Source organism: Zootoca vivipara, chromosome 6, assembly GCF_963506605.1.
Source record: "Zootoca vivipara chromosome 6, rZooViv1.1, whole genome shotgun sequence".
NCBI lineage: Eukaryota > Metazoa > Chordata > Lepidosauria > Squamata > Lacertidae > Zootoca > Zootoca vivipara.
The window spans coordinates 18,202,913-18,213,737 of NC_083281.1; the positions used below are offsets into that span (position 1 = coordinate 18,202,913).

General features: G+C 44.2%; 1 protein-coding gene across 3 annotated transcripts in view; it reads right to left on the minus strand.

Annotated features, from left to right (window-relative positions):
- The window catches only part of MAP4K1 (mitogen-activated protein kinase kinase kinase kinase 1), a 62,584-nt gene that overhangs the window by 49,805 nt on the left and 1,954 nt on the right, over window positions 1–10,825 (minus strand). For all 3 annotated transcript variants that reach the window (XM_035118949.2, XM_060275554.1, XM_060275553.1), the window contains exon 2: window positions 3,518–3,575. In XM_035118949.2, the coding sequence (XP_034974840.2) occupies window positions 3,518–3,575 (58 nt within the window). The remainder of the gene's footprint in view (window positions 1–3,517; window positions 3,576–10,825) is intronic.

Sequence of the window (10,825 nt, forward strand, 5' to 3'; positions counted from 1 at the left end):
CAGCTTGTCAAAACGAATTGCCCTGTGAGATACATCGAAAATACACCAACAGTAGCTATTTAACCTCAACAAAACTCCCCTGACCTTATTTCCCAGAGACACCCTGACTTTTTGCATATCATCAATTATCTCCTTACAACAGGAGCATCATACGATATACCAACTATTAACTAAAAATGACCTCTTGTTATATGAGAGCTATAATGGCGTAAACCTTTCCAACTGGCCCTTTGGTGTATTGGCGTCAGTGACGGCCAAACTCGGCCCTCCAGCTGTTTTGGGACTACAATTCCCATCATCCCTGACCACTGGTCCTGCTAGCTAGGGACGATGAGAGTTGTAGTCCCAAAACATCTGGAGGGCCAAGTTTGGGGTTGGACTAGATGAGCCTTGGGGTGCCCTTCCAACTTTACAGTTCTATTCTATGAAACGGATGGTGCACATGCAGCTTAATTGAATGAATGCATGTGACAGGCAGGGCTGTTGTTGTTTTATGGTAAATAGAAGCCACAGCTCCCCACCTCCGCCCCCAAAGAACACAACTGCTGTGGGCGATTGTCACAGCTTGGGTGGGATTTTCGTTGAGTCTGCAAACCGAGAGAGGAAAGGTTACATTCTTCACCCTCGCATTGCGCTCCTCTTATGGCTGTTGGGTTTTGTTTTGTTTTTTCCATTTCGTCGAGCCCTGCATGTTGATTTCAGCCACACAATTAACGTCATAGCCAGGGCTGGATTTAAGTTTGATGAGGCCCTAAGCTACTGAAGGTAATGGGGCCCTTTATATGTCCAGCTGTCCTTCGTCAACAACAAATTGTCGCTGTTTTCTTGTGTTGAATATATGCTATATGGTAATTTATAGACCCGATAGGTATCTAAAGCCATTTGCGCATGTTGCCATACAACCAGTTCATGCAGAATGTAGGCACCCTATATATAGAAAGGAGCAAACCAGTAATATTTTAGGGATCAGGCTAGCAGGCAGGGCCTATGACTTACATCATAGGAGCCTACACAACACCAAACACTGTTGCTGTATGTAGGTTTTATTTTATTTGGTTTTTTATCTTATATTTCGGAAATGTACATCCAGGGTGGTTTTTTTCCTTTAAAATTTTTTGGGGCCCCTAAGAGAGTGGGGCCCTAAGCTATAGCTTGTTTAGCTTATACATAAATCCGCCACTGGCACGGCAGCTGCGACAAAATAAATTCGTTCTTTTGCAGCGTTTCCCAAAGAAATGTGGGTGTGAACTGCCAATGGAAACAAAAAAGTCGGCAACTGGCAGCCTCTCGCCTTAAATATGCCCCCTCCTCTCTTCTGCTGCCACGTGGCTTCAAAAATTCCAAGAAAATCAAACCTCAGCATTGAAGGAGTTGAGAAAGTGCCGGGAAAGCACTTATTTACAGAAGTGATCCAATTTGCCTCACACTTCTGGAGTGTTCTCTCCAAAAGAAGGATGTTCTTGTTTTTATTAATTAAAAAAAAGAATAAAAAGGAGGAAATTGTTGCAAAGCGTGCATGCACAGAGGACACAAAAACAAAAACAGAAATAGAAATTTTCATCACAGGAAAAGAAAAGAAAAAGAAAGAATACATAAAGGCGGACATGACCTTGCAACTTCTTATTCCAAAATATATCCGGCCTTTAATCCAGTGAGTTTCTGATAGCATACATGGTGGGGATTTTTTATTTTTTTAGAACCATTTCCATCTTTTACGGGTGTTACAGAACCAGAAAGGAAGTTAAGCGTTCCCCAACAAGAACTGATACAAAGGCTATTCAAAAGAAAACAATAATAATAATAATAATAATAATAATAATAATAATAACAACAACAACAATAACAATAATTTATTATTTATACCCCACCCATCTGGCTGGGTTTCCCCAGCCACTCTGGGCGGCTTCCAACAAAATATTAAAATACAATGGTCTGTTAAACATTAAAAGCTTCCCTAAGGAAATGCATATCCCATAGGCTACATAAAAGGAACATGGTTCGTCTTGACGTGGGGAAATTAACAAGAATTTTCTCTCAAGGAGGGTTAGGATTACAGTGAGGGACAAAAGGGTTTAGCTTCTCCTCACAATTATTATGACATAATAATATTAAGAATTAGAAATTAAAGAGGCAACATCATGCAACGTGTTTAGCACAAGGAAGGCCTGGGGGGAGCCATTTTGCAGAATACAGCCTGCTTGCTTCTCCACAAGTAACAGGACTAGAGACTTATTTAACCATTTTTATAAAAAAAGAAGGAAGCAGAACATTCCAGAAAGGAGATTCGAATCTCCCCTGAGGGAGCCGGCCAGGCTTCTCAACACAATCTCCTCAGGAAGGCTCACCTGGGCATTCTTGGGCCTACCTGATGGAGCTGGGCCAAAAAGCTTCATACGAACCTGAGTTCATCAAATTTGGTGTTTCCCCCTCCCCTCGATAATTAAAAATATTTGGTTTCTGAGCATAAATACACAGCGAATGAAAGAGCACTCATGCTTCTGGTCAGGCTGTGGGTTTTTTCCAAGCCAGCTTTATTTTACAGACTGACTTTCCACCCATCAAAAGGTGTCTCGAACCACAATATACATTTAAAGCGCCTTTTAAAAAACTTGATGTTGGCTGTTTTATTGATTTTTGAATATTTTGTTGGGAGCCGCCCAGAATGGTTGGGCAACCCAGTCAGATGGACGATTTATTATTATTATTATTATTATTATTATTATTATTATTATTATACCTGACTTCTCCCAAAGCATCCTGGGAACAGTATTTTTTTAGGGTGCTGGGAATTGTAGCTCTGTTGGGGAGGGAAGAACTACGGTTCCCAGGATTATTTGTAGGGGAAGAATGTGCTTCAAACGATGCGCTGAACGTGCTTTAAATAGCCGGTCTTCAGCTGCGGGGTTGCCATGTAAATAAATAGTAATTATTGTGACGGGTCGTTCCCCGCAAGTGGGCCTGATCCACGGTCAGTCGCAGCCGGAGCACAACCGCCATGCAAAGTATATGGCAAAAGAATTGTACACAGCTGAAAATGCTGACTGTGTTAAAGTAAATTCAACAGTGTAACCTATTTAAAAGGAATGTAAAATGGGGGGAGGGGAATTGATTCAGAGGGATATATAAGAATATGGAGGAATTATGGGTAAATTAAAAGAACCTTGGAAGGGGAAGGAGGGAAGTCGTTGAATGTATGGGTGTAATTAAAGATGTTAACGTGGAAATGTAAAATCTGAAAACATTTAATAAAAATGTGTGTGTGTGTGTGTGTGTGTGTGTGTGTGTGTGTGTGTTTTAAAAAAGGCAAGAAATTAAGAAATTTAACCCAAAGGCATGTTTGGGTTAAAAATGCATCTCCTGGGTCTGGAAAACTTGAATACTGCTTTAAATGCATACAACGGCTCTTCCTCTTAGTTCTGGCACTCCTCAGTGAGAAAAGTGAGAATAGATTTCAGGGCTCATTCGGTTTACGATATGGTGGTGCACCGAAAAGTAGCTGGTCGTTTTCCTCGCTCACCTGCTTCCATCTTTACAATTTTGATAGCAGCCAGTTTCCCTGTCTCCTTGTTCCTTGCCTGAGGACAAACAGAAAGGAGAATGTGTTTAAAAGATGGGCAAAGGCTTCAACGTGGCTGGAGACCAGGGTCTCAGCTATACAGTTGCAAACAAAACGTTTTTAATGTGTTGCAAAGTGCAATATGCAAACGTGCCACCAGATGGCGAAAGTGAGCTATGCCAAATTTGATGTATTTTTCGAAACTTTTCTTTTTTTAGAAGCATTTTCACAGTGTTCTTTTACATGCAACACGTGGGAAACACTGGCCTGAGAGAGCTCCAATTGGAGAACAGCCTTTACCAAAGGTGTCACAGGTTTTGAAGAAGATGCTCGAACTCAGGGCGAAAGGGTGAAACGCGCTAAGAGGAAGGCACGTTTGGCAAAACCTCTCCATTATCAGCTCCCGTCCGGAAACCTACCATGTTTTCCCGAAAATAAGAAACTGTCTTAAATTTATTTTTCCTCAAATTTATTTTCAGGGGATGTCTTATCTTTATTACACGTCCAGCCTCGCCTCTTCCTTGGCGCCCTCCAGAACTGCGCCTATCACTATGTCTTATTTTCGGGGTATGGCTTATATTGCGCAAATGCATATAAATGCTGCTACAGCTTATTTTATGGGTATGGCTTATATTGCGCAAATGCATATAAATCCTGCTACAGCTTATTTTATGGGTATGTCTTATTTTTGGCGAAACAGGGTATGTCCCCCTGTGGAAGGACGTGTGGATCCAGAATTGGCCTCCATACTGTGCTTATGGAAGACAATCTTACTCGGATACGAGGAATAGCCAAAGAATAAGAAAGATTTCCTCAATTTGAAGAATGGAGGATTGGTTTTCTATGGAGTGTGTGCACCTTGAAATTCGTGAAACAGCAGCAAACAGACAAGCCGGGCTTTTTCCTGTGACTTCTCTTTGGGGGAGAGGCAGTTTGCAAAAAGAATGGCACAAAATTTTCAATGACAAGTACTAAACGGCTATTTGAAGGTTTTAAAAAACCGATTAAAATCAACAATATGCTGAAACCACATATCAACACGCTACATACATACCTAAACAAAATATTTTTAAGCAGGAACCGAAAAGGGTGCAATGAAGACATCAGCCTGATGTCAATATGCAAGGAGTCTTGAAAGACCTACCGTACATTGGTCCCAGTACGTTTCCGAGCACAATTGTGTTGGTGCTGACCTTTAAAGCCCTAAAAGGCCTCAAAGGCCCAGTATACCTGAAGGAGCGTCTCCACCCCCCATCGTTCTGCCCAGACACTGAGGTCCAGCGCCGAAAGCCTTCTGGCAGTTCCCTCCCTGCGAGAAGCGAAGTTACAGGGAACCAGGAAGAGTGCCTTCTCGGTAGTGGCACCCGCCCTGTGGAACACCCTCCCACCAGATGTCAAAGAGAGTAACAACTACCAGACTTTTAGGAGACATCTGAAGGCAGCCCTGTTTAGGGAAGCTTTTAATGTTTAATAGATTATTGTATTTTACTGTTTTGTTGTAAGCCGCCCAGAGTGGCTGGGGAAACCCAGCCAGATGGGCGGGGTATAAATATATTATTATTATTATTATTATTATTATTATTATTATTATTATTATTATTCCAGAGTCTTGGTGTTGCAACACTAAAATATTTACACTGGTGCCTCGACTTACAAATTTAATCCATTCCGAAGGCACCTTCGTAGGTCGAAAAATTCGTAAGTTGAAAAGCGCCATTGGAAACGTGATTTCCCATAGGAATGCATTGGAAACGGAAAAATTTGTAGGTCGAAGCAACCCCATCTAAAAATTCGTAAGTCAAAAAAACCCTATCTAAAACCGCCACGTTTACCGTTCGGATGTTGAGAAATTCGTATGCGTGCGGCCATTTGCCCCACTCGTAAGTCGAAGAATTCAGTTGTCGAGTCGTTCGTAAGTCGGGGTACCACTGTATTTCTTACAAATGTAGAATGACTATTATGTGGCACCTGGTTGTTGTAGTAGTAGTTGTTGTTAAAAATCAGTCTTGAGCCTTCCTAGCATAGCTGCCAAGTATCCCGTATCCGCCGGGAAAACCCCTTTTTTCTTACCCTTTCCCGGCGGTCTCCCGTTTGGCAGAAAATCCCGGCATTGTCCCTTTAATTTGCTTCTTCCCGGCGGCCATTTTTCTGGTGCCGCTTTGCCCTTCTATGGGCACAAGAAAATGGCGGCGCCGGCGCCGGAAGTCGCTTCCGCGCATGACCAGAAGTTGCGTGACACGACTTCCGGTTGCGGTTTGCCCTTCTATGGGCATCAGAAAATGGCGGCGCCAGCGTCGGAAGTCGCTTTTACGTGTTTCCGGTCATGCGCGGAAGCGACTTCCGGCGCTGGCGCCGCCATTTTCTGGTGCCCATAGAAGGGCGAAGCGCCACCGGAAGTTGCGTCACGCAACTTCCGGTCATGCGCGCGCTGCCGATCCCGGATCTTTACGATCCGAACTTGGCAGCTATGCTTCCTAGATATTTTAGTGGCCCTATTATCTCCTGCATTTGTTATAGTGTCTGCTGAATTTTATTGTGGGGTTTTTTATTTCACGCCATTCTGATCTATATCTGCGGAAGATATAAATGGTTTTCTTAAAAAAAAAAAAAAAAGATAAAAATAATGTGTTCAACCAAGTAGCAGTTCTGAAATTATCAGGACAAACTTGTTACTGGGTATAGCTGCTCACCACACCACTGATTTGTATCATGTCAGGAGGGGAAATGGCTGCCAGGAACGATGTCAAACCTATAACAAGCAAATAATAAGAACTCTATTTTTTCGGCAGACCCAGCAGCGTTGATTGCAAGTTTCCTCCTTGAAAAGTTCCAGCCGCTTTTATTGCTTCCTGTTCAGGGTGGCTGGAGGGTGAATTGCCCCTTGATTGCCCCCTCAATTAGTCAGCTTCTATTGACAACTATTGACGTGCTGTTTTCCTTTCCTTCCTCTTCTTCTTCTACTACCAAAATTGTTGCCACAAATCAGGTCTTGAAAAACACAGGAAGGGTAGCCAGGTGGGCATATTTGGAATACAATGGTTCGGCAATGGTATCATCCAGATGCACAATCAAAAGTAAGCAAACAAAGCATAGCAATTACAAACAAAGGAATGGCAGCCTCCAGGGTAAAGGCACCAACTCAGGGAGGGGGGCCTGGGTCTTAGCTGCCAAGTATCCCGCTTTTCGCGGGAAACCCCCGGATTTTAATTCGTTTCCCGCTGTTCTCCCAAATGGAGAAAAATCCCAGAAATCCCCCGGATTACCTACCTGCCAGGGAGCCTCCATTTTGGATGCCACTCTTCCCATGTGTGGGCACCGGAAATCGGGCAGAGCGGCACCGGAAGTCACTTCTACACATGCCCAGTGGCCATTTTGGTGGTGGCCGCAACTTCCGGTGCCGCGCCGCTGCTGTTCCCGCATTTTTCAGAGGGAGACTTGGCAGGTATGGCCTGGGTGCCGAGGCACCCACAAAATTATTACTGTGGGTACCTGACCAGTTGACCTAACATGGACTGTGCATGACACACATGGTGCGCCGAGGCCCAACAGGACCCGTTGGGCTTTTCGCAGGGCCCGCCGGGACTCAGCACAGTCGCAGGAGGCGCCAACAGGGCGCGACAAAGGCACGCGCATGACATCACCTGGGAGAGAGGCCTGCATGCCACCTCAAACCCTCTGGAGGAGAAGTGCAATGTAAACACAGTTATAAACAGGCCGGAGATTCGATTGTGAATTCCTTGCTTGGCCCCTGCATCCCACCGCTCAAAGCAGGAGACTGGTTCGAGGAAGGAGAATGCAAGCTGAAAAATTTGGGCAGAGGATGCAGCTGCAGCCCTTGGCTCCTTTGATAGTATCAAGCAGGATGTGAGCCTTTACGCTAAGTGGATGGGTGGTCTTTCAAGACAGGCTGCCGTTCCTCCAAGAGGCCTGGGAGAGAGAAACTGGCAAACCAGAGAAGAAAGGGGTGCCTCTATGCCTTTATTTCCCTTCTCCCCCCCCTTTTATGAAGGTTACCCGCTGTGGGACCCCACAGCTAATTCTCCCCTGGCCTCCTTGCTGGCCCAAGTAGGACTAATTTAACCAGCTAGCCCTGGTGACTATCTAATGTTTATTGGATGAATTTTCCCCAAATTGATTTTTGATTTTTGACTTTTATTGTTATTCATGCTTTTATACTGTATTTTATGCTGCTTTTATGTTGTATTACAATTAAGTGTTTTAAATTTGTTGTTAGCCACCCTGAGCCCGGGTTTCTGAACCGGGAAGGGCAGGGTATAAATAAAATTTTATTATTATTATTTATTATTGAAACAAGCAAGACATGTTGTAGGGCAGGCATGTCCAACAGCTAAATAGTAATCTACCAGAAGATCACTGGATGTCTGTGGTAGATCACCAGTAAATCACCGGCTCCCCCCCCCAAGAAGCTAAAAAACTTTGGCTCCCCTAAAAAAGCATCTTTGCCCTGCACCCCTAAAAAACTGGGCTTTCCTCCCTAACCACCAAAAACAGGGTTTTCCTTCCTAAAAAAAGCTCAGCGTCGCTTTCCTCCTCCCTAAAGAAGCTCAACAACTTTGACTTGAACTCCCCAAAAGGGGGTAGATCACTGCCAGTTTTTAACTCTGAGAGTAGATCGCAGTCTCTTGGAAGTTTTCTACCCCTGTTGTAGGGAAACTTAAAGCTAAATTTAAGTTTAAAGCCAGATTCGCCCTTTCCCCTCCTCAAAGAAACTTGGGAACTGCAGTAAGTAACTGTAACCTATATATAGTATATAAAAATGTAGGCATTGCGTGCGCAGAAGTCACAGCCTTTCTCCGTAACCGCTGAACTGTAATGTAACAAATTTGGCTACAGCGTTCCATACCCATCAGTGAGGGATCTGGCATAATTTTTTCCCCCCAAAAAGCAAACCTTTCATACCTAAACTAATGATTAAACACAAAAAAGTGGCGCCCAAATTAGACATCACCAGCAGAAGCTCTGAAGACTCCAGCAGCATCCAATAGAAAGGCAGATCGTCCACTGCTGCCTTGAAAGCCGCGCCACCAGATGACATCACAAAATTCCACAGCAACCAACTGAAAACAGGCCTTTTGCAGCAACAAGGCCCAACATTGCCAAGTGGAGGTAGGGGCCTGCCTGGGGGGGGGGGCTGAATAGGGGACAGGGATAGGTAATGGGTCAGAACAGGGTGGGGGGGGAGAGACACAGGGATGAAACCTGCCCTCTCCACAGTATCTCGCCTCGGCTTTGCAGACTAGGCTGAGTGGATTTAGGGGCCTGTCTGGGGGGGATGGGGGGGCGAATAGGCCACAGCATAAAATCAACTGAATATGGGCCTTTTACAGGGCCGTGCCTTTGGGTAGAATAAATGTTATTTCACATAACACACGTGGGTAGGGGAGTCAGGGTTGGGACAGGGCAAAATTTTACAGAACATGTGCATTGGGGGAATGATTGTGTGCAAAATGAATGGGTCACAGGAATAACCCGGGGGGGGGGGGTTGGACGGAGGAGAGGAGGAAAATCACAGGGGTAAGTGGGGGGATTAGGGGGAGGAGAGAGGGGAAATCACAGGGATAAGCCGGGGTGGGGGGAAGAGGGGGCATAATAGGTCATGGATCAGGACAGAGTTGGGGGATTCACAGGGATGAGGGAGGGGGATAAGGGGGGAATCACAGGGATATGTCATGGATTGGCACAGGGTAAGGGAAATCACACAAATAACCCACAGCAACGCGTGGCAGGGCCAGCTAGTAAATACATAAATGATTAGTTTGGTACGGATGCTGGGAGCTGTAGTAACCGACAATTCCTTGAATTCCTTTTTTGAGGGGGTGTGCCCCAGTGTCGGTCACGACTGGACCTAATGGTCAGGGGTCCCTTTACCTTTATGTACATGCAGCCATTCTTACTCACAAATTTATTAACAACAATACTGTTTAGGACAAAAGTAAGTACAAAGTGATTTCTGTCCATTTCATTTTTTTCCAGTTTCTATTTTTTTTCCTAATCTTACATTCATCTCAATCTGCATCAGTTCCCAAATTTTAATCAAGAGCCCCCATGAAAAATCCATCAGCTCTTTAGTGCAAATTTCTCCTAATAAACACATATGATGTTAGCCGCTCTGAGCCCAGCTCCGACCGGGGAGGGCGGCGGTACAAATAATATTTATTATTATTATTATTATTATTATTATTATTATTATTATTATTATTATTGCCATCAGTTGTTTTTTTCTCCCTAACACAATGTCTTTTCCTATGTTGTTTTCACTAATGTCTTCGATTCTTGGCACACTTTCCCCCGATGCGTGCAAGTTTTTGTGAAATGCAAATTTTGAAGGATAGCTGAGTTTCAGTTTGCATATTGTTTCGGGAACTGAACCAGGAAATGTGACCCGAAACCAATTTCTCCCCTATCCCTGTACAATTTTCAGAAGTTGCTGCCATTCTGAGCATTCCCTGGGAACACCTCCCAGGAATAACAGCTTTTGTAGATGCTACAGAAAAGCTATGGGGTTCATCCACGTACAAACACACCCCAGTTATTCACTCCCCATTATAATTCTTCTCGGACTAGTACCGTAGCATCAGAAGGCAGCCAAGCTCCTTTTAAGGAGGAGTGGATGGTAGGGCTTAGATGAGGATCAGGCCCAGGCTACCTGGAATATCATACCTTCCTATACAAACCTGCCGACATGCTAAGATCCTGGGGTGAGCACTTTCTTTGGCTCCCATCAACACCAAAACCGTGGTTCGTGGTGACACGAGAGAGACTTTTCTGTGGTGGCTCCCATATTGTGAAATTCCCTCCCAAGAGAGGTTAGATTGGCTCCCTCTTTGTTATCCTTCCCCCAACAGGCTGAGCCTTCATGCTCAGGCAGGCCTTTGGAAACTAAGGCGCAGGTGGTACTGATCACTGGGTCAAATTGGATTTTAATTGCTGGTACTAAATGTGTTCTGAAGAATCTCAATTTTTTTAACTAGTTTGTTTCTATTACTTTGTATTTTATGATGTTGCCTTTAAATGCTCTAAGCCTCCTTGAATCCCAACTTGGAACAAGTATATGAATGCAGATATTTTTAAAAATAACAACCCACTAAAACCAGATGTGCAGGGGAAACCTGTGTCAGGACAGGGTAGGGAAAGTATGTGTTCCAAAGCATTCTCTTCAACAGCAATACTTTGTTCTTCTGCTAAAGCTGTTAATTTTAACCTTTTGTGTGCATGATGCCTACAAGGAGATAAGTTGCAAGGTGTCTT